The 24516-nt window shown below is 41.9% G+C and overlaps 1 protein-coding gene across 3 annotated transcripts in view; it reads right to left on the bottom strand.

The window, feature by feature from the left end:
- Nucleotides 1–1099: 1099 nt before the first annotated feature.
- Nucleotides 1100–24516, bottom strand: part of Kiaa2012 (KIAA2012 ortholog) — a 112503-nt gene continuing 89086 nt past the window's right edge. For 2 of the 3 annotated variants that reach the window (XM_048808323.1, XM_048808324.1), the window contains exons 15-22: nucleotides 13194–13281; nucleotides 11116–11278; nucleotides 10382–10496; nucleotides 8073–8386; nucleotides 5815–6014; nucleotides 5022–5194; nucleotides 3083–3302; nucleotides 1100–1330 (exon numbers count right to left, since the gene is read on the bottom strand). In XM_048808323.1, coding sequence (XP_048664280.1) covers nucleotides 1192–1330; nucleotides 3083–3302; nucleotides 5022–5194; nucleotides 5815–6014; nucleotides 8073–8386; nucleotides 10382–10496; nucleotides 11116–11278; nucleotides 13194–13281 — 1412 coding nt within the window. In that variant the 3' untranslated portion in view covers nucleotides 1100–1191. Of the gene's footprint in view, nucleotides 1331–3082; nucleotides 3343–5021; nucleotides 5195–5814; nucleotides 6015–8072; nucleotides 8387–10381; nucleotides 10497–11115; nucleotides 11279–13193; nucleotides 13282–24516 lie in introns of those variants that run through there. The other variant, XM_048808325.1, reaches the window with a different exon arrangement.

Here is a 24516-nt window from a genome sequence, read left to right as displayed (position 1 = left end):
GGGAATAACTTGTGAATATTAAGTTTTTCACTTGTGGACAGTGAAGTTTAGAGTAGGGTCAAAGGAAATTTGTGAGAAAATGCAGGTTTAGATTCTGGGTTGATTGAACATCCTTTTACACATCTTGTTTCTAAAGCTCTTTCATAACTTTTAATGATGATTTTGTGATAGATCACTTTTTTTTAAAAGGGATGTTCTATTAGATATAAAAAGATGTTATCTGATGTGATGGCACATGCCTATAATCCTAGCAACGTGGGAGACTGAAGCAGTAGGATTGCAAAGTCGAAATCAGCCTCGGCAACTTGGCAAGACCCTGTCTCAAAAATTATAAATGATTGGGGCTCAATCCCTAGTACCGTAGGGTGGGAAAAGAAAAAAATATTTAAGATAAATTATCTCCTCAAAACTTCCTTTTGGAGTCTGTGTGATTATTAAAATTTTGTGAGTGGTTGATTTGTCCACGCACAGAAACAAAATCTCAAGATTTGTTAATTTTCAGGGATCAAAATAACAAAAACTTTTTGTCATGTTGGAAGTGTTCTACCTCTTAGCTGTTAGCTACAGTAGTCTTGTGGCCATTGAGTACTCGAAAAGTGGCACGTGAGAATTGATTCACAAAAAGGTCATCTTGTTTAAATGAACATTTAACAAGTGATGACAAACACAAACATACTTTGTTCTGAATAGACAGTTAATTTTGGATTCTTGGATTAAAAGATCATGGTTTTTGCCTTATGTTGGGATTTCTTAATATATAAATAAATGAACTAGCTCCTCTTGGCTAATTCAGAATTATTTGCATTACAGATTCTCTATTAACCTACAACTCTACTAAAATACATTGGCTGTAATGAAATACATTGAATATCCTAAGACTACACAAAGTGTTTCAAACTAAAATTATGGAATTATGGGCAGTTCCAGGCATCAAAGGTTTTGGATTTAGTTGGGTCTAGAGAAAATAAAGTGTTAAGTAGGCAAAGGGTTTATTGGGTTGAATGAGGTATCTGGTGCAGAGGTTAGGGTGGGAATGGTTGTTTTGGAGTAGAGAAGACCTTAGTTTTGGATTGAGGTTAACCAGGAGAAATGGAACTAATTGGGCTGAGGGCGGAACTTTATTATGAAAAGAAGTTTCTCTTTTTTCCATCACTGCTTCTCAACTTACTTTTTTAAAGCTTTCTTTTATCCTTATGGCCTGGGTATTTGTAGGAACTGGAAATAAGAGTAAACCCATGGTCTGGAAATGTTCTGTGTCCACTGCAGGCCTCTGGCTTCCTTCTGTAGTTCTCGATGGAAATGAAGATGTTTTTCCAAAGCAGCTTTTTGCCTAAGGAGACAACCCCAACCCCAATTTCAATAATGATTGATCACCCTAGAAATTGTCCTTATAAGTTGATAAAAGGTAAAATAAAGTCAGCTGGCATTAAGTTGTAATCCTTGGTGAAGTGGGCCTCCACCCCTTGGTCTGGTACTTTACTTGGTTTCTTGCTGTGAGCTACTTGGACTAGCTGACTTGTGAAATTTTCCACTTCCCCTCCAATGACTGTCAGTTTTCTTTTCTTGGAAAGTTGGAGCTCCAGTAGCTTGCTTTTGGTCTCAGTACTGCTGCTATGAACCCAACCCTGGTGTTATGATACACGGAATCCATATTTCTGAAGCTGAATCAGGCTTTGCTAATGATCTATTTTGTAGATTTCACATAATATCTGAAGAACATCCAGGAGAGGAACAACTCAAGGTTAGTGGAAATTCTTAAAACAAGAGTTGTTCTGGCTGCCTTCTCTTTTGGTCCTCTAAAGAGTATTTATTGTCTTAGAGTCAGCTTAAGTTGTGGAAAATGCATTTCAGGGGGAGAAGTGTTTACCGTTTAGTTTGGAATCAAATGATTTTCTGGATTGTACTTCTTTATCCTTAAGATAGATTGATTGATTTTTACCCTTCGGTTTTTATAATTCTCAAAAGGAATGACTATTAGTTGCTTTCACTAAGAAAGGGACAGTCATAGTGTAGCAACTACAGAGGACCTACTTTTAAAAGAGTATTGAAACCACATTACTCAAATCCTATTATCAGAAAGATGGATTGATCACTATTGCAGAATAAAGGGGGAAAATGTCCTTGGCTCTTAAGGAGTTTGGTGCTATTTCTTCTAATAAGGCTCTCTTTAGATTTGATCTTGGCCTTTCTCTCTGACTTCATTTGGAAGTGTTCTTTGTCCCCTATTAACTTCATTATAGCCTTATTCTTCAATACCTTATTCTCATTTCTTTGTTCAGACCTTTGCACTTACTGTTTACCTGCTGAAATATTTTCCTCCTAGATGTTTATGTGATTAACTCCTTGTCCTGCAGATCTCACTTTATATCTTACTTTGGCCAAACAGTCTGAAATAAGCTCCTGTAATCCTATCACATGTTTTAAATGTTTTCTGAATAGCATTTGTTGCTAGCTTTAAACAAATAAAGGTTTTTTTTTTTCTTCTTCTTCTTCTTTTTTTTAGTCTGTTTTGCCACCCCGACCTATGCCATGGAAGATACCTTGTCTGCCTTGCTTATTCCTGAATTCCCGGAGTCCAGAAGTTACATAATAATCTCAATAAATATTGAGGAAGGCAGTGGATTCATAATCAGCCGGTTGGTCTTAGATCTTATCCTGGCACTGTCTTTAACTCATTGGTCGGCCCTGATCAAGATCTTTCCCTTCTTTGGGACATACTTTCCTTCTCTTTTGGTGGTGGGGATCCAAACAGGGCCAAAGCATGTTAGGCAAGTGCTCTGTAGTGCCACTGAACTACATACTCTCAGCCCTTGGACTTGACTTGCTCATCTCTAAACCGGAAGATTCGGATTAATGGTCTCTAAAGTCCCATTTCAGCTTATTATAAGTTTTGTAATCTATGAAGGAATCCCATGATGTTTCCAGCCAAAGAATCACTCTTTGTGTTTTAGTTTTCCAAACCATGCTGGCTGGGGTTGAGGGGTGGGAAGAGGACTTCGTGCAATTGCAGTACTAACACTAGCACCAGGCAGTTAAGCCCTTGAACAATCCCCCTACTCAATCATTGCCCAAATACCAGTACCTGGCTTGTTCCGGATCTTGTTTCATGGCTTCCTCCAAAGCCAGCTTAGCTGCTTCCTCTTCCTTCTGCCTTCTCTCCTCAGCCTCTGCCTGAGCCTTCTCTTCTGCTTCACGTTTCTGCCTCTGGTACTCCAGTCGTTCCTCTTCAGCCATTTCCATCAGGCGTTTTTGTTCTTCTGCTAACTGCATTTCCAGTTCCTTCTGCCTTTGCTTCTCTGCCTCTGCAGAATACATAAGGGGCATGGGCTCAGCAAGAGGGCACTGTTGGGGAAAACCATATATATATATATATTTTTACCATGTAAGTATGTCTTTATTATCCTACTAGTAATATAATATACCAATATTAAATATTAAAGGAAATAGTTTAGGAGCTCTTTTAACATAATATGCTCTTCCATGAGAAAAATAAGTCAATTATGTGTTTCACAAGTATACTTTCCTGAGATGAGGTTCCTTGGACTTAGGTGTTTCACGTTTTCGTATCCTTGGGCATTGCTAAGGCAGGAGATGGGACCACACTTGCCTGGTGGAGCCAACACCGGCAGAATTAGGCTTCTAGGACAGTGAAGGCCCCCAACTTCACTGAAGTCTGGGTTGTGGCCTCAGGAAATAAGGAACGAAGGGTTGGGTAGAGCACTTGCAAAGTCCTGGGTTTGGTTCTCAGCAAAGGAGGGGAGGGGAGAGAAAGAAAGAAGGAGAGGAAGGAGTAAATCAAGGTAAGGGAGGAGAAGGGAAAAGAAGGGGAAGAGGAGGAGAAGGAAGGATTTGCCGTTGATACTCAGCTCACTCCCTAACTACCTGAGACATGCTAACAACATCCATGTGAAGACAGAAGCTATTTCTGCTAAGGCAAAAAGAGGGGAAAGAAATACAGCCAAGACATGGCTCTAGGCAGAAACTACATATGAAAATCTTCCCTTGGTCAACCTCGCAGTAAGGGCAGACTCAGAATGAGATGAGTCTCCCAGTCTGAGTGCCCGCGAGGGTGCCCACTGTGTATCAGTAAGGAAAGGGGATATTAACAGGGATTTGCCTGGCAGGCCTCAGGCCAAGGATGCCAGCTACACCACAGAATTAGCTTCACTGGAGGCTTCTTGGTGAGAAAGAGGTAGTCATGTGGCATTTTGTGTTTTAAACCTTCAATAAAAGCCAAGAACAGGAAAACCATATTTTGATTCAACTCTCAAATCTGATTTCGAAGGACTCAGTGTGAGAAATTTTGAAGCCTATGAGGCTGTCACATCCTCTGTGGGGATTACCTTGGGAATTAGTTTATCAATTTGAGTCCTTTATCAAGCACCTTCTATGTAGAGTGCATTGACGACTAATAAAAGTCTGTGTGGAAGATTCTTCCAGAGCCTGGATAGCTCATGGGGTGGTATGGAGCAGGGTTGGGATGGAGTGTGGTATCAGATCAGGGTCTAGAGAAAGTTGGCACTACGTAGCTGAACTGGCCCATTTAAAGAGCCAGGACCAGGAGGTGGCCATGGCTTCATCTGCTGAAGTTACTACCTCTTGAAAGTGAAGCTGAAGAGATTCTGTGCAATACCTGAAAGCATGCCCTAAAGCTACCCAGGTACTTGTAGTTATTCATTTGCTAGGGAAGGAAGCAAGGAAGAAGGTTGTGTCTCCAATTTATGTAGTTCTTAAACAATGTTGAAAGAGCAAAAGAAGGGACAGAGTCCCAGTTCAGATTATTGAGTTGGGAGCAGGACCCTGGAGTCATTTGCACAAGTCAGTCCTTTTTATATTCTGACCATCTATTATCACTTCACTGTAGTCACACATAATAATCACTTTGAAAAAAAATAGCTCATACATTTAGAGTATTCATACACGAAAACCTAGGATAGAAATAAATGAACACCCACAGGAGGGATAAAAATATTTCTGCCCCAAATAGATGGGCAAGGAAAGAGCTCAAGAATCCTCCTCACCATCTCTCTCAGCTTCCTCTTGCTGCTTTTTTCTCTGTAGTTCTTGCAGTTTCCTCCGGAATTCCTCTTGCTGCTGCCTGGCTCTCTCCTGTGCTGCCTGCAACTGGAGCTGCTGCTTTCTCTCCACCTCTTCCTGCCGCTGCCGTTCTTCTTCCAGTCTCTGCCGCCTCAAGCTGAGAAAACACAAGATGGTCAGTAAAATGGCAGGAAACACTGGGGCTCCTGGTGAGATAATCCAACAGGCAGTACCCCTGGGGAGACTTTGCAGCCTACAGTGTCTAGGGAGCATCCCCTTCCAAGGAGGAGATGACTTAGCTTTCCAAGGGAAGCCAGGATTGAAGGATAGAGGCAAGAACATAAGGGTCCTAGAAGGAGAAGCCTAGAAGTTTCAGTACACAGCTCAGCACTCTGGGTTAGAGACCTTCAGTTCTCAGAGCTTCATTTTCCATTCTTATAAAATAGATTTTGAGTTTCCTGCCTCACACGGATATTGTGAAGCTAAAATTAGAGTTAAGGCCCATGAAAGGGCCTAGTGCAATGCAGACAGTGTGGTAAAATTCAATGAATATTGGTGGGACTGAATCTCAAAGCCTTCCAAGAAGAGTACATGAACATCTATCTTGAGTAACCTGGGCCAGATTGCTCCTAAGGAAAACTGAGGAGAGAGCAAAATGAGACATGGTTTTGCCTCATGTCAAGAGCCTCAGCTCTGAACCTTGCCCATCGAGGTGGTCCACTCATGCCTTTTCCATCTACTTTCTAACACAGCCATGTCTCTTGGCTGCTGACCTACCGGTTCTCCTCTCGGCGTCTCTGCAGTTCCAGCTCCAGCTCCTCCTTCATCTTCTCTGCTCTCTCCAGCTCCTCCTGCTGGAGCCTGCTCTGCTGTTCCTGCTCCCTTCTCTTCCTCTCCACCTCCAGTCGCCTCATCTCAGCCCTCTCTGCTCGCAGCCTGTCCTGGGAAACCTTCTGCTGCTCCCTCTTAGTGAGGGCCTAAGAGACAAGAGTGTTCTCAGTCAAGGAACAGATGGGGCTGCAGCCCAGCCAGTGTTGTCTAATGAGAGATGGAGTCATGAAGCGGACTCCACTCTCTGACCACAGCCACATCTGCCCTGCCACCACCAGCTTGAGCACTGGGGTCCAGTTGACTTAGATTCAAGTCTCTTCCTCACTTACTTGGGATTTGGAGGTCACAATTTAATTGTCCTGATATTGTGATCTTCATGGGGCTGTTACCAGGATTCACTGAAATAATATAATGCCCAATATATCATAGGTTCAAGAGTTCTCAATCCTAGGTGCACTTTAGAATTGTCCAAGGAGGGGCTTGGGATGTGGCTCAAGTGGTAGCGTGCCCGCCTGGCATGCGTGAGGCACTGAGTTCGACCCTCAGCATCACATAAAAATAAAATAAAGATATTGTGTTCACCTAAAAAACTAAAAATTTAAACATTAAAAAAAAAAAAAAGAATTGTCCAAGGAGCTTTTGAAAATGGCTGGAGGCCAGAGCTCCACCAAGACCAATTAAATGAAAATCTCTAGGTAGAGGGTCTCCTTAGGTTTAAAATAAAACAAAACAAAAATTTTTAACTTGAAGCTTTGGCTGGAAACCACAGGGTCTAGGTAGGGATATTGTACCATGGGCAATTGTAGATATGGAGAGGTCAGACTCATATTTAATCAGTAGAAACCCACCTTCTCAAAAATAGGTCTTTCAGTTTGCATGACAATTGTAGTTTTCTTTTTCTCCCTAATGATTGCCTCTGACTCAGAAGTATGCCTGTGAGGGGAACTTTAGAGGCTATTTCTTCATGAGATTTCTGTGTCCAACCCAAAGTGAAAGCTCCTTGCTTTTTACCTTTGCAGAGATAGGACAGTATTATGGATTGATAATAAATCTAAGAAATTCTGATGATCTAGCTGGCTCAGAAAAGTTCTGCCCATAGATTAATATTTTCATCTGTTGTGCAGAGCAGAATTCTGTTATCTAGGCTGCTGAGAGGGTTTGAGAACTACACAGGAAAAAAATGTCTAAAATCTTATTTGGAAGACATGGTACCATAAAATAGACAATCATTTAAAATAGTGATGAGTCCTGAATTTGGATTTAAATGATCTGAGTTTAAATCTTGGCTCAACCATTCAATAGTACAATTTCTGGTCCCCTGGCATTTAACTCACAGGTCCATAAACTGAGGTTAATCACACGTGGTTCACAAGTATGATAAAGGTTAAAGGAGACAACATTATTTACCATATGCACATGAAACTTAAGCAAGCTAACCACATACTTTGCTATGTGTGCATTTGTAGTGTTTAAAGATACTTTTTGTTTGTTTGTTTTATAAGATGTCTTAAGATGTTTACAAGATGTTTAGTGTCTGCATCTCAGTGGAAGAGATAGTGATATGTTTCAATAGCAAAGGGAAAATGGGCTGTGTTGTTTTTACTGAGAAATGATGTATCTGTATATGTGGCATTCTTTTTGGTGAACTATAGAGAATTTTAAGAGTAATTTTCCTCACACTCAGTTTTTATCTTTAAACCTCCAAAGGAGAATTTGAGCCTCTGGATCAAAACACCTCTTCTGTGAAAAGCACCTTGTAGAAGCAGTTGTGTGTATACAAGCTGTTGTGTACCACAGATAAGCAGATTCTGAAAGAAGGTATTTCCATGGACTTGGGAGACAGGTAATAGATGAGCTCCAGGCCAAGTCCAGGATAATCACTTGGCTCTGAAGGCCTGTATCTACCTTTCTCTGCTCTGAGGAGATGTGCACCTCTCATGGGTGGGTGCTTTGCCCACCTCCTGCTCTTTAAGGGGTTAATAGGAAGCTTTAACAATTTTGGGCCTCATAGAATGCCTTACTTCAGAGGGATATCACCCTTCCGTGACTCTGATCAGCTCTGGCTTCTAACTAGGGTCAGAAGGCACCGAAGTAGACCAAAGAAGAGTAGAGCTGTTCCAGGGATTATAGTTTCATTCAGGCAGTTTTCCCTGTGTCCACAGTTGTGTCAAGTGAAGACAGAATTCCCTTGGCCAAGACTCTACCTCTGAAGGGTCTTCACAGCTTCTCTCTTCTTTTGATTCCACATTTCCAGTGACTGCCATGGTCTGGGTTTGTGATGCTCTTCCATCTATAGAAACTTGGCTCTCCTGAGCATCGTATCTGGGAGAAAGCCAAAGATCCTCCACATCGGAGTGTGAAGGGAAGAAACCTCTATCTGGGATGTCATCAGGCCCACTCAGCTCTGTTGCCATCTCCACATTCCTTTCCTTCTGTGGCCTTTTCCTTTTGGCTCCTGCTTTTTTTCCTTTGGGAATTAGCTCTGATTTCTTTTCAGACATTGAGTCCTTTGACTTGCCTGGGGGGGAGAATAATTGGGGACAGAGGTATAACTGAATTAAGGAAATGTGTCTCTGCACAACCTTTTAAGTACCTTTTAAACTTTAGCATGCAATGGAATCATCTGGGGTAAGGACTCTTGAGCCCCAGGTGGGTCAGTAGGAATCTGCATTTGATAACCACCTGTACTGTTTTGACTGGTTGTCAGACTACCTGTTGAGAAACTGCTTTATCCTATTTAGATCAATTGTCATTCAGCAGTTGTTATGGTTTAGATGTGAGTGTCTCCGAAAAACTCATGCAAGAAAACTTAGAGGTGAATTGATTGGTTTATGAGAGTATTAACCTAATCAGTGCATTAATCCCCTGATAGAGATTAACTGGTAGTAATTGTAGGCAGGTAAATGTGACTGGAGGAGGTTGATGGGGACGTGCCCTTGGGGTTTATATTTTGGCCATGGAGGGGGGAGCAGTCTCTCTCTGCTTCCTGGTGGCCTGTCCTGAGCTGCTCTCCTCCTCTACATCCTTTTGCCATGGTGTTTTGCCTCACCTTGGGCCCAGAGCAATGGAGTCAGCTGGCTATGGACTGAGATCTCTGATTGTGAGCACCAACATAAACTTTTTCTTCTCTAAAATTGCTTTTGTCAGGTCTCTTTTATTATTAGTCACAGCAGTGCAAAAACTGACTAAAACAGCAGTGTTGCTATTTTTAAAACTCCATTTTACCCTGACCTATAGGGGTGTCAAGACTTTGTGGGGAGACCTGAAACACAGCTGGAAAGTCCTACCCAGAGAATCTGACTTGAGGTTGCCCCTCTGTAACCTGGTGAAGTTGAATACCCTCAGGACTCAGTTCACCTCTGGGAGCCATGAAGAGTTCCTTTTCCTAATCCTGTCAATGCCAGGGACTACACAATGTAAATTCAGCAGGAGTTTATAAAGATAAACATCAAAAATAGATCTGACCCAAGAGTGTCTCCAGTCCTGTCCTTTCCAACAGCACTGGTTTTGTTTGGAGGGTCTTCTGAATCATGTGGGAGGTAAAGGGTGGGTGTTAAGTGTTAAGCTGAAGGATGTCTTCAGAAGCATAGGAATCTGGATTCTTTGTAAGGTGACTGAGGGAACTGAGAAGAAACATGGTTCTGGAAAGATCATTCAGAGCTTGTTGAACCTTCCCCATTCCCAAATGCTCTCACCACCCAATATGATTATGACTTACAGGTTGAGCATCCCTTATCAGAAATGCTTGGATCAGAAGTGTTTTGGATTGAATGTTTTCTGATTCTGGAATGTGTTTGTTATATTTATATTATACCATATTACATCATGTTACATTATATTATACCTAATGAGATAGGTGGTACCTAAGTCTAAACAGAAAATTTATTTATGCTTCATATATACCTTATACACACAGCTTGAAGATAATTTTATACAATATTTTAGTGTGCCTGCATTATGATCATAACCCATCACGTGAGGTCAGGTGTGGAAATATTCCACTTTTGGCATCTTGTCAGTGTTTAAAAAGTTCCAGATTTTGGAACATTTTAGATTTTGGATTTTCAGATTAGGGATACTCAACCTGGAGTCAAGTGGTACCAGTGCAGTGGTAACAGTGTGCATTGGGAGTCAAATAGGAAAGGATAAACCCTAGGTCCACCTCTTTACTATCTCTTTGATATTATGTAAGTCACCCACAGCAGCACTCACAGAGATGTTCTGAGGATTTCATGAGCTCCTAATGCAGCAGGTATTCAGTAAATGTGTGCTGTTATTATTAGTATTACCATTTCTTCCTTTGGTAACCTCAGGTCTCCAGAACCCCACCCCAGTCTCTATCCCTGTCTACTAAGATAGTGAAATGCAGTAAGATAGCACTGCTGTTTAAACCAGGGTAGTCAAGGAGACTCAAGACAGTGAGCTTGCCCTACAGAATTAATGCTGATTCCAGGTACCACCTCCTACCCCTATCAGGAGACTTCTGGATTGTTCCTCACAGACACACTCTTACCTAAAATGGCCTTTGCTTCTCCAGGGACAATTCCTTCATTCCCCTTCTTGGGTGCTTTGGTCTTATCTGTCTTGATTCTTTTCTTTCTCTTGGACTTGTCGATCAACTCCCTCTCCTAAAGGTAAGAAATTAAGGAAAGGGACTATGATACATGTAGGAAAGGAAAAAGCCATCAAGGGAAGATCACATTGAACAACGTGACATAATGGCTTGAAATGGTTTGTGTGGGTTCTGAATCAGCAGAACAGTGAGTCTTAGAGAATTTGGAGCCAGTGGGGAGAGTTGAAGTTTGAATCTTTGATTTAAAACAGCTAGGATAATTTCATAGGAGAAAAGAGGAAGAAAATACACTTTATGACCTGCCTCCTTTTTTGATGCTAAATCATGATCTACAGAGCTGAATCCAGGTGAAGCAGTTTTCACCTTTAATAGATTGGTGCTGTCATGTCAGTCTTCACCTTTCCCATGGGCTGCCTCAACATGGAGGTTCCTCTTAAGACAGGATGGTAGTGTGGGGACATGGTTGCCCATTCAGTACCTTTGAAGGAATTAGCAATGGATTCTGCCCTTCAGGATGATGTTCCCTAATACTGAGGTGATGACAGCTGGCTGTCAGCCACCACGCCCTTTGTCAGGTGCCCTTGTATAGTGAATAGCTCATACCAGTGTACATGGTAGCCTTGGCAGGATCCAGGTAGGGTTTTTGAACCAAGCTTCAAGGTGTTCACACTCACATTGCTGATGCTGGCTGGTGCCTCCTGGTTGAATAATCTTGGTCCAATCTTCCCTTCTCTTTCTCTTAGAAGAGACATATCCACAGTACCAGTCTTCTCTGGAGACTCAGGCCTACTTCCTGGAAGTCCTCTGTACAGGTGTTGTGCCTCATAATTGCTGCCTCTTTTAAATGAGCAAAGCAACAGGACCAAATGAAAGAAAATTCTGGCAGTAAGGAAGAGAGTAGTGGACAGACATCAACTGAGCACCTGTTCTCTGGCAGGCACTGTGTGGGGTGTTTGACATACTTAGTCAGCTTTCTTTTCCTCAGCATATCCCTGGATAAGAGAGATGAGAGCCGGGCGCAGTGGTGCACACCCGTAACTGCAGTGGCTCGGTAGGCTGAGGCAGGAAGATCGTGAGTTCAAAGCCAGTCACAGCAAAAGCCAGGATGCTAAACAACTCAGTGAGACCCTGTCTCTAAATAAAATACAAAAAAATAGGGCTGGGGATGTGGCTCAGTGGTTGAATGCCCCTGAGTTCAATCCCTAATAATCCCCCCTAACCCCTCCCAAAAGAGAGATCAGAATGATCTAACTTAGTGGAAGAAATACTTTGCCTTTTTGCATTTGCACATTTATGCCTTTAATTAAATGACATAAAAAGTTGTAACTGAAATTTCTTCCATCAAAGGCTTAGCTGAAAAAAAAAAAAAGTGACCTTTAAAAAAGATTATCTTAGGAACAAGCAACTACTATCCATTTCTTTATCCTCTCTGAGTTTCATTCTTGATCAAATCCAGCCACTGAAAGGTCCTGTGCTGTTAGTTTTATCTGTTGTCATTGCTACCAATTACTAATGTCCTGAGGACAATTGATGTGTGCCCTGTGGGCAGGACATGCCATAGATTGCAGTAGCTGCTGCAACATTGAGTATTGTGTGTCTGCTGTGTGCCAGGCCCGGTTCTGGCATTTTCTCTTTTTATCTAAATCAGTATGATTATTGTGCTTTGCTTGTAAAAGGCCTTACTGTGGAAACTTGAGAAATGTTTGTTGAATGAGGTAAATGGAATTTCCTGTAAATATATGAGTCTTTAAATCATTCAGTGTCACTCTATAAAAACCCATAGAAGTCTCCTTAGGATTTAGTGCTAGGAAAACCTTTCTTTTCCCGGAGGAACGGGTAGGCTGCAAATGAGCACCACAAGCCTGATTGCATGCTCTTTTCTTTCTTTCCCCCTCTCTCCTGTTTAAGAATCTTTATTTTAAATCTGAAATTTAGTCATGGTGACTATAATGGTCATTGTGGGGCTTTTACGTGTTTTCTGGTTCTCCTGATTTAACAAAAATTCTCTTTGATTATTCCATCTTTTTTGATGGTGAGTTGTTGCACTAACCATTTAAATATGTGGTGGGAAAAGGGTGTAAACATTTTAAAATGAAATTCCTGTTGCAGTTGCCTCAATCACCCAAGTGCCCTTCTCCCTTGGTTCCTGGAGGTCAAAAAAATTTGACCTTATACTGCTGGGTAAGTGAAAATCTCAGGGAGGTCACATGGGGCTATGGGTTCCAGGTGGAGGCAGAGATGGCTACACCAGCTGCTGGGTCCAAAGGGGACTCAGGTCAAATGTCTGGGCCTGACTGGCTGAGCTGCTGTCAGAGAGCTCCTAGTAAGCAACCAGGGAGAACACAGGAAGCACTCAACACACGTTAGCAATTATCAATAAGTGTTAGTATTATTAATGTTACCCAAAGATGAGAGAATGCTGAGAGGAGAAACCAAGTGAACTGATAGAAAGCTTTCTAGACATCTCTGTAGATCTCAGATATATGGACAATGGAAGAAGATGCCTCATACTGTTAAACTTCACTCCTCATCCAACTAGCAGAGTATGTGGTTTGAGTAGGAAACTCATCACAATGTAAATTTGTTTCTTTCCATTCTGGCTGTCAGCATGTTGTGTCAGTTGAGAATGCTCATGAGTCTCAGAAAACCAAACCAAACCAAACCCAAACCAAAACCCCAGAAACAAAATTAATTAAAAACAAAGAGAAACAAAAGCAGGGAAGTCCGCATTGTTACAAATTTGAACACTTACGTGTTTTTCATAAAATCTGCCTCAGGGGTCTGGATATGTTCAGCCAGGGAAGCACTGGGGTGGTCAGTCACACTCCTTCGCTCTGGGTCTGTGAAAAAACAGAAGATCCTCCATCAGCAAAGGACACGGGTAATTATCCCAGGCGGGGATTAGATGGGGAAGTGTCCATCTGTGTGAGTAGTCAACAGTCTGCAAATTGGAACAATGACGTATGTTACACTTAGAAAATTAGCAAATACTGTGGGAACCAGTACTGTCACAGGGCAAGTGACATTGAAATTAGTATTAAAATATCTTCGGGTAAAGTAATATAACAATGTGTATCAAGAATCAGAAAAATGTTCTGGTCTTTGATTGGGACTCTTACTCCTGGGCATTTATCCTACAGAAATAACTCAAAAGAAGAAACAGTTTTTGAACCACTTATTTATTATGTTATTGTCAATAATGAAAATTAGAAACAGCTCAACAAGGGAGACTTTCCTTGTAATTTATGATGAATTACTTTGACACTTAAAATTGTTGTTAAAAAGAAAAAATAAATAATATGGAAAGAGTTTCTGATATAGGACAAGTAAAAATATGGACTATAGAATAGTGTGTTAGAACTCAATAATGTCTGGGTGGATAAGGACTGGAAGAGAAAACAGGAAAGGGAAATAATATGTTAGATGGGGATGTTTGTATATATGCTTCAATTTTTTCCCTAAAACCCCAGTGTGGTTATAACATTGAAAAGCAAATTAATTTAAAAAACAAACGTTACCCTATGAGGAAGGAGACACATGTCCCATTACCAGGGCTTCTTTGCAGCTTGAGTTCCTTTCATTCATCCCTAAGCATTCAGATGGCATTCACTCTCTCACACAACTTCCAGATTTTGGAGAGGGGACAAGAATGAGATTGAGAAAAATGGAAATGCTGACTTAGGGCTATGCATGGGAATTAATTTTGCTTCCAAAAATATGCAACATTAACAGAGAGCAGGAGCTGATTAGAGAATCTTCACAAAAAGAGGAATTCTGTAAGGGTTTCTTTAGAGTGGCTGGCTCAGAAAAAAACACTCACAGGTCTTCGCAATTTTCAAACTTGGGTGCAGGGCGCAATGCAACCAGCAGAGGGCGCGTTTGCATTGCCCAAAAGCAGAGGTTCTACATTGGTGTAATTTCAACATTTTTGATTAGAATTGATGTGAACGACAGAAGGGTGACTTCTTTCCCTTAGTAAAGTAACCTGATATTTAGGAAGTACTGGAACAAATTAAGGCAGAACTTTGAATAATAACTTACAATTTTTTAAGTTGTAGGTGGACACAATATATTTCTTTCATTTTTATGTGGTGCTGAGGATTGAACTCAGTGCCTCATGCTTGCTAGGAGAGCACTCTACTTCTGATCCACAACCCCAGCCCCGAAATTTTAACTTCTTTAAAAAATATATACAATATCTTAAATGTGATTTACCTCCAAATACCATCACACTGGTGATTAGGTTTCAACATAAGAAGTATTGGGGGGGAGGGACACATTCCGATCATAACAGCTATTTTTGGCTGTTATATGAATTTTAGGATCAACTAATCTTGCTCTGACAAAAACCCTGTCAGGGATTTTTAAAAAAAATATTTTTAGTTGTAGATGAACACAATACTTTTATTTTATATATTTATTTTCATGTAATGCTGAAGATTGAACCCAGTGCTCACATGTGCTTGGCAAGTGCTCTACCACTAAGCTACAACTTCAGCTTCTGTCGGGGATTTTTTAAAAATTGGAATTTCATGAAAGTATAGATTAGGGAAATTGTTATGTTTATGATGGAGATTCATCCTATCTATGGACACCGTACACAGTATTATATAGAACATTATACTTATTCAGGTATACTTTTGCTTAATTTAATGAAATATAATTTCTTCATGAAAGTCTCACACATCTTTTTATACACTTATTGCCAGAATATATGTTATATTTAAAAATCATATTTTCATCTGTTTAAATCCACAAGTACATGATACTAAAAAAAAACAAGGTCACTATAGGAGGATCCTGGGGAACTGACTCATTATTATGACAACTGATACATAAAAGCATAACACTGAGCATTTATCCTTTCTTCCTACATAAGCTATACCACTGGATAACTAAATAGTAGATGAGGAAAATTTTATTTTTGTAGAGTTTCTTAACTAATACATGAAAAAAGAATGATAGCATTTCATTATCACTATTTTGCAAACTCTAATGAGTTGATAGACCTATAGCCATTGGCATCATGGAGATGAGGAAATACCATGTGTCCTGAAAGAGAAACACACATAAATTATATCAAGAGCTGCACCATCAACGAAATCTAGTCTGTGGGAAACCCAACAGGACACATGATACAGTTTCCTAATAAAGTAAAAGGAGAAAAAAAGAGAAATGAATGGAATCTATAATTTAAATGATACTTAAGACCATATTGAGCACTTGTAAACAAATTCAAAAACAATTATAAAACTCTGAAAACTGACTACTCATCTATAATAAGGAATTGTTTGGATTTTAGGTGTAATAATAGTATCATGGCTATGTCCAGAGTCTTTTTTTGTCTTTTAAGAGATATATGCTTAAATATATGGGTAAAGTGATTTGATCCTGGAATTTGTTTCATAAAAACATGGAAGAGAGGAAGGCGTTGGGGTTATGAATGAACAATGTTGGCCAAGAGATGAGAATACAGGATTCATTTTGCTGTCCAGCTGCCTTTGTGAATGTTCAGGTTTTTTCCTACAATAACAAGTGTTTTAAAATTTCATTTTAAATTGTGCTTTTTTGCATTTTGAAACACTGTTTTTCCCACAAGTGATTTCTGTGTGTTTGTCTATATTTAGTAATTTGGTTAGATTCTTTTGTCTTTTAAGGGCTCACCTGTTGTTATGGTTTAGATTTTAAATGTCCCCCAAAAACCATGTGCTAGGGGCTTAGTCACCATCCTGTGGTGCTATTGAGAGGGAGTGGACCTTTAAGAGGTGGAGCCTTGTGGAAGGAAGTTAGGTCATTGGGGGTGTGCTTGTGAAGGGAATATTGGGATTCCTAGCCCCTTCTGTGCTCTCTCTCTGCTTCTTGGCCACCATGAGGTGAGCAACTTTACTCTGTGGTGCTCTCTGCCATGATGTTTTTCTTTGCCACAGGCCCAATGAGATGGGACCAAGTGACCACAAACTGAAACCTCTGAAACTGAGCCAAAATAAACCTTTCCTCCTTATAAGTGGTTTATGTCAGGTATTTTGTCACAGCAATAGAAAGTTGACTAACACATCTGTAGAGCCCTTTCATAGAAGTAATAATATTGTCTGGGAATAATGACAGTGTCATATCCTCCTTTCCCTCCTTCCAGCTTACTTTTTCTTTTGTTTTCCTTACTGTGCAGACTAGGACATCGAGTATGATGGAGGAACAATGTTAGAGGGGATCCTTGTCCCAGTCGTGTCTAGAGACACTACTTTGAAGGCTCTACCATTTGTGTGTGGTGATTGATGGCACTATAGATATTTGTATGCTATCAAAATCAGGAAGTCCTTTTTTATTCGTAGTTTGATTTTTTTTTTTTTTTAGATGGGGGGGTCTTGCTGTGTTTCCCAGTCTATGTAGAATTCCTGGGCCACAGCCATACTTAGCCTCCTCAGTACCCACTGTGCCTGGCTGATAATTTTTAATCATAAATAGGTGAATTTTATAAATTTTACTTCTTTTTGCATATCTACAAAATGACCCTAAGACTTTCTCCTTTAACTTTTTAAAATTTTTTTTTAATATTTATTTTTTAAGTTTTTTTCAGCAGACACAACATCTTTGTTTGTATGTGGTGCTGAGGATCGAACCCAGGTGGCACGCATGCCAGACGAGCGCGCTACCACTTGAGCCACATCCCCAGCCCTAACTTTTTTTTTTAATATTTATTTTTTAGTTGAAAACAATAGTTTTTTAAAATTTATTTTTATGTGGTACTGAGGATCGAACCCAGGGCCTCGAATGTGCTAGGCAAGTGCTTACCACTGAGCCACAACCCCAGCCCTCCCCTTTAAGTTCTTGAAGGGAATTACATAATCAATCATATTTTCAAATCTTAGGCCATCTTTGAATTCCTGTGATAAACTCAATTCTGTCATGGTGTATTTTTTTTTTTTTTTAAAGTACAAGCTTATGGATTTGCTTGGCTACTATTTGTTTAGGAGTTTTGCATCTTTGATCATAAGTAAGATTGGCCTATCATTTTCTTTTTTAGGCTGTCCTTGCCTCTGGCTTCAGCTGCCTTTGGGTTTTGGTAAATTTATGTCCCTTTTTAGAAATGAGCTTTCTTTCCTGAAGGTGAAGAGAATTTTCAGAATAAAGGGGCAACAGCTGTGTTCTGGGGACTTTTTGGGGGTCCCAGGCTGGGCTGAATGGGGAATAAGCCAGGAACATTCTTAGGAATCTGCTACCACCCACCTCTCCTCTCCCAGCATGAAAGAGAACTTTGAAATCTTTTCTAGAGGAAAACCAAAGCAATGCAGAGTGTGTAGGTCATGTCATCTAGGTGCTAAGAACCAGCAGGATATTCTGAACCTAGGCTCAGGTAGAGTGCTGGCAGCATGCTGAGACTGAAGTCCTCTCTGGAGCAGTGTGGGCTGGAGGACCCCAGGAGCACATGACGAGGCTGATCTTCTTACAGGACGCCTGCTGGGCTCTAGATTCTAGTGAGTGGCACCACCTTGACTCCTGGGCACAGGCTTCTGCTCCTCCTATTTCCTCCACTTCTTTGCACAGGTTGGGTGGCCATGATATTTGATATAAGAACTGCCCTTGAGGAAAGACCTGTAAAACTAAACTGAACTAAACCACATACCCACAAACACGGGAAGGAGACTCCAGTTACCTTGGTTTTGATAATTACTTGTGGCTGCATAATTCTCTTAACTTGTAGGCCTCAGGTTCCTTCAACCATAATATAAAATAATTTCTAGGGACTCCAAATAATCTCCACGATTCATGCTAGCTTAAAAAAAAAAAAGCTACCATAATTTTTGTCATACATCTCTGACTTTGTAACTATTTCCTAGTCAAAAACACATGGTTGACATTATAACATCTAAAGAGACTAAGGCCTTGGAGTCATAGTAACTGGGGTTCATATCTCAGCTCTTCCACTTACTGGCTGAGTGACCTTAGGCAAGTTACCTAACCTCTCTGAGCCTCATTATCTGCACCTATGAAATAAAGATAAAACATGAGTCTTATAAGGTTATGGTGAGACTAAAATGAGACAAATAAACACAAAACGCCTAGCATCATGTCTTGCTTCATATTAGGTGCCAAAAATTACTTCTGTTTTTTCCATACTTCCAGTGACTATGTGGAAAACTAGCAGAAAGACAGCCTGTACAAGTTAAAAAAGACTAAATTGTTTGGGTGGAACTCCGAGGCTTGTCTGCCTCCCACCTTTCCCCTAGGTTCTTTGTCAGATTTTCAGACCTTTCAGGTCTGCAAGTCTCCACCTAAGGATGGAATCTATAGGAGGTCCTCATGCTTGTGGGGATATCACAAGCCGCCACAATGAGAAGAAGAAAAGATGACACAGCTGGAAGGCACCCTCCTGGGAGAGCCCTGCCTGAGCTCTTTTTGTAAGGACAGGGATGACCTCGCCCAGGGGAGAGGACCTCATCAGGAGTCTCCTGGTGAGCAAGCTCTTCGGGAACTAGGGAGCGGTATTATTGAAGTCACTAATGCCGTGATCAGGGACAGGAGCTGTGTCCAGGCCCTGCGGGCTGTGGCTGCCTTCTCTTTCTTCACTGGCCACCCCCCACCCCCCCTTCTTTTCCCCTCTGTCTTAAAAAATCCTGGCAGAAAAATATTTTCATTTCGATTGCTCCACTTAGAGGTGGGGGTGGGGGGATTGATTTACTCAGATCTTGATCCCCCCTTGACCTTCCTGCGTTCCCTCCTCTACTTCAGAGCATCCAGGATTCACAAACCCACTCTCTTCGAGCTGTTAACAACCAGAAGAACTAATCTTGCAGCAGAGCCTGGGAAGGTGGTCAGACCCAGGGCTTCTCCATTGTTCAGCTCTGGCCAAGGATGTGCTACTTAACCTCTCTGTGCTTGGATTTTCTCAAGTGACAAATGGCCTACCCAGGGATTCTGAGACACTTAATAGGAAACAGCAAGTGTGGACCGCTGCCCTTTTTGCCTCCACTAAACGTGGACAAAGGCACTCTGGGTTCAGTCACTCCTTCCTCCCTTGTTCAGGGAGCCCTCTGTGTGGTTTGGATGTGAAGCATCCCCAAAGGCTCATGTGGGAAGCCTTGATCACCAGACTGTAGCTCTCCCTGAAGGTGGTGATACCTTCCTGGGAGGAAGTTAGGTCACTGTGGGTGAGTCCTGGAGGATGTTATGGTTTGGATGTGAGGTGTCCTCCATGTTTGAGGCAAGGCAAGAAAGTGAAGAGGTGAAATGACTGGCTTCTGAGAATCTCAACCTAATCAGTGCATTAATCTCCTGATAAGGATTAACAGGGTGATAACTGAGGGCAGGTAGGGTGTGGCTGGAGGAGGTGGGTCATTGGGAGAGTGCCTTTGTGGTATACATTTTGTCCCTGGTGGGCACACCTCTCTGGGTGCTTCCTGAGCCATGTCCTGAGCTGCTTTCCTCCCTTCCACCATGATGTCCTGCCTCACTTTGGGCTCAGAGCAATGGAGTTGACCATATCTGCACTGAGGCCGCTGAAACTGTGAGCACCAAATAAACTTTCCCTCCTCTAAAATTGTTCTTGTTGGGTCTTTTGGTCACAGTTATAAAAAAGCTGACTAAAACAAAGGGGATATTGGTACCCCAGCCCCTGCCCTCTCTCGTGCTTCCTGGCCTCATGAGGGACCAGCTTTATTTTGCTACCCGCTCCCTGCCATGATGTTCTGCCTTGCCACAGACTCAAAGTGGCAGGGCCAAGCAACCATGGACTGAAACCTCTGAAACTGTGAGCCAAAGTAAATCTTTCCTCCTTACGGATCCTTTGTCTTAAGTTTTTTTCTCACAGTGATGGAAAGCCCATTAACACACCCTCTGTGCCTTCTTGTCCTTCCTGCTCTGATCTGGATCAGCCACCATTTCTGTGTTCTCTCAGGCACCGCTGTGTTAGAAACATCTACACACATGTCTTCTTTTTCCTCCAACCAAAGCAGGAGCTGCAGCAGGTACTACTGTGAAGATGTGGAACTTAGATGTGAAGATGTGATTCAGTAAATGTTTGTTGAGTGAACAAAAGAATCTTTCATCCATGCAGTCAGTGGCTAAAGACTAAGGAAGGCTTGAACCTGGTGGCTGAATCATGGAGCTCTATGAGTATTCTGTTTTTTGTTTTTTTTTTTTTAGTTGTAGGTGGACACAATACCTTTATTTTATTTATTTTTATGTGGTGCTGGTGAGGATCAAACCCAGTCCCTCGCACTTGCCAGGCAAGCACTCTGCCGCTGAGCTATAATCCCAGTCCTGAGGATTCTGCTTTTTTCCTTATTAGAAACACTTCCAAGGTCATTGAACCACAGAAAATGAGAAAGAGAGATTGACCAGTCGATGCTGGTACTTTCAGAGGAGGAAGTGGAAACCTCGTGAGGCCGAGGGATTATTGAGGCCTTGCACGGTGCAGAAGACCATGGCAAAGCTGCCTTCTCATTTATGACCTGTTGGGCTCTCACTGGCTGCTGTCCCCAAGCTGGGGTTCACATGTAGCATGGGAGTGCCTGTCACTTCCTGGGCTGTCTCCGTCATCACCTATCCCAAACAGGGCTGGGTGTAGCAGAGCTTTACGTGGGACACAGTAAGGATGGCAGGCTGGCTCCCTGGGAGCAAGGTGGAGTGGAAGGAGCTTGTAAGGAAGTGTGGTCCCAGCTCTGGCTCTGCTGCTTGTCACTGTCAAACCTGTGTGAGCCATAGATGTACAGAGCGTGAGAGTGGGACATGTCCCTAGAGATTATCCAGCCCGACCTCCTTGGTTATATGGAAAAGGAAACCAAAGCCCAGAGGAGTGATGTACCCTGCTCTAGACTGTGGAACTCACCAAGGACAGAGCTGGAAAATGCAAAAATTTCAATTTGAATTTGAAATCCAGTGTCCTCAATGAGTCTATATTAGAGTTTTCTCAAAGGTTGACTGGCATGTGAATCACATGAGAATCTTGTTCAAATGCAGGTAGGTCTGGGTGAGACCCTAAGTTTTAGCTAGAAAGGATCTAGACAGCTGGTTCTCACAAACCCACTGGTCCAGACCTCCCAGTTGAGCTGTGATGTAACTATTTAGAGTCCTAGCCACTAATTAGGGCAGTCTCATCATGTTAATGAGGGTGCTGCAGCTTTGTTCACCTGGAAGCCAAAGGAGCCAGTGTCCCCTTCCCCACTGGTGGTGACTCTTGCTACTCTTGTCAGCTGCTTTTTGTTTTCTTTTTTGTCTCTGGTGGAGATGCAGGTCCTCATTGGTTGCTGTGTGTTCTTTCTATAAGTCCCACCAATTTGAGGTCTGTGACCTTCCAAATGCCTGCACTCACTGTTTCTTCCCAGGGAGTCTATAATGCCCAGAGCTGAAATCCTCATTGTCAGCTCTTGAGAATGGGGAACTTGGAATCATCATTTATGAATCTCCTCCATACTTGACATGTTCATTTATTTATTCATTCACCTTTGGAATATTTACTAGGCAGGAATAATGTCCTTCTCTTTGAGCACATGTAGATACGGGGCTAAAAAGTAGTGCACTGTGGCTCCCCAATACACATGTGTGAACTTGAATTAGACTCAGGGACTCCCAGGGAAGTGAAAGCACCATCAAGTGATAGAAAGTGTGATGAGGAGCCGTCAGTGTCAGCTGCTTCCTAATAAAGGGCTTATTTTCAAAGAAGAGAGCTGGGCTCCCTAGGCAGTTTCCATTAGGGTCACCGAAAACCTCACGGAAGGCTTTGTTCTTTTAAAAGTTATTGGACAAATTCACAGACACATTGAATAGTTTTCCTTCTCCCTTTTGACACCACAAAGACCAATGGAGGAAGCAGAGATACCCTAGTTCCTTTTTCCAGGCAAACCACAGGGCTGACAGCAACAGCCTGCAGTGTTTGTGGCTACCAGGGAATACATGTTGAGCTTAAAGAGTGGGCATGAGACTGAAAAATGCCTCTTTGGGCCCAAGAGGTGGGAAATTGGCAGCATCCATAAGGACAGAGACATCTGCCCACTTGTGGATAAGACACTACTTGGCCCCCAGCATCCATCCCCCTTCTGCCTGTGGGTAGCAGATCCCCCTCAAGTTTTGGTATAGCACACACATCTAGCAAGACCCTCTAATTTCCAGGCTTCCTTGTGGCTAGGAAGGCCCGAAGGATTGAGCAAATGTGGGTGAGGAGCAATTCCTGAAGGGTGCACTTAAACAGCAGAACAAGCCCCACACTGACACTTTCTCTCCTATCCTGCATAATGAGGGAGACTTTGAGCCAGCCATGGACATGCATACAAGGGTCATGGCAAAAAGAAATGCAGAGAGAAACAGAAGGAACCCGGGTCAGTGCACAACCTCAAGGAGTGGACTGTGTCTCTTTCTACCAGCTCTGACTTTTCCATGAGAGTGAACTAAACCCTCCCTCTTGTCTCTCCTTGGCTTCCGTTAAAATGCTGCTAGCAACTATGGCACATCCATCTCTTGACCAAGGCAACAAGACTCTGAGCTGCTTTTTCTGCTAGAATAAGATAATAGAAGCGGCTTGCTGGTTTCCCAGTGTACCCCAAAGAAATGCTTTTTGTTCCTCCCATTTGTTGTTCCAGGCTGCTCCTTGAAGGCTCCCTGCAATTCAAGCAGTGTGTACTAAATCTCTCAGTCCTCTTAGAATCTTGAGGTGAGGACTGGGGATTCAGCTCTGCAGCAGAGAGCTGGCTTGATCCTCAGCATCAAAAAACAAATAAACAAATAATCTTTTTTTTTTTTTTTGGTATTGAGGATTGAACCAAGGGGTGCTTAATCCCTAGCCCTTTAAAATATTTTTTTTAAAACAGATACAACATTTTTTAAAAATATATTTATGTGGTGCTGAGGATCGAACCCAGTGCCTCACGCATGCTAGGCAACTGCTCTACCTCTAAGCCACAACCCCAGCCCCCAGATACAACATTTTTTATACGTTTATTTTATTTATTCATTTTTATGTGGTACTGAGGATCAAATCGGTGCCTTGCACATGCTAGGCAAGCGCTCCACCACTGAGCCACAACCACAGCACCCCCAGCCCTTTTTATGTGATATTTTGAGGCAGGGTCTCCCTACATTACTTTTAAGGCCTCGCTAAGTTGCTGAAGCTCATGGTCCTCCTGCCTCAGACTCCTGAGCTGCTGGGATTACAGGCATGTGCCACTATGACCAGCTGGGAAAAAAAAAAAACAACAATCTTGGAGCAGTTCTGCTTCATTTTAAGGAGTTATGCAAAGGCTGGAAAGACTGCCTTGTTTAACAAGCTCCAGGTGATACTGATGTGTGAAGTTTGAGAACCAGTGACCCAGGAAATGAGAACTGAAAATTCATTCTTTTCTTGAACTCTGTGGTGGGGTGGAGCAGTGGAAAGGAAAGTTTTGTACTTAAACTAAGAGTGATTTCTCCAATCTTCTCTGATTTGGATGTTGTTGATTTACTTTGTTTTGTGAAAACTTGCATGTAGTACTCTCACCAAGTCCAAGCCTCATGCTATTCTCACTGGAGGTGACATTGACTTCCTGCTTATAATTAACCATGAAGATCACTACTTAATTTGGAGTAGGGGAAAAAAAATCCTGACAATTAGCCTTAAGACTTATGGGGGAAGAAACTGATCCTAAAATAGTTGAAAAAAGTTCCTTAACACACCCTCCTTTTTTTTTTTTTTTCTTCAAAGACTTGAAATTCTCTTTAAACAGCATTTATCATTCAGGACAGGAAAATGCCTTCTTTAACTTTCTGCAGTGATATTTCACTGCATTAGAGACTGAATAACCTTTATGGAACCCAGCCGGAGCCTGCTCTGCTGTCATGAGACAGGAAATCTGTTCTGACTGACTTGGTCATTTGCTTAGTTTTGGCCACATTCTGTACCGCCTAAAACCTCCACTGCACTTGGCCAAGACCTTGGAAGCTTGTCAGTATTCACGTTCTGCATATGTGATTTACGATATGGAAGATCTGAAGAGTGCTTTTCCCTGGCTAGTGTCACTTTGCTTTGAAAATGGAGGTGACAGGAGCATCATGTTAGCAGAGACCTTGCTTAAAAGCTTGACCAAACCCAGGGTTCAGGCTGCTATAAT

Source organism: Marmota marmota, unplaced genomic scaffold, assembly GCF_001458135.2.
Source record: "Marmota marmota marmota unplaced genomic scaffold, marMar, whole genome shotgun sequence".
NCBI lineage: Eukaryota > Metazoa > Chordata > Mammalia > Rodentia > Sciuridae > Marmota > Marmota marmota.
The sequence above is the reverse complement of the archived record's forward strand: the minus strand, read 5'-3'. Positions and strand labels throughout refer to the sequence as shown.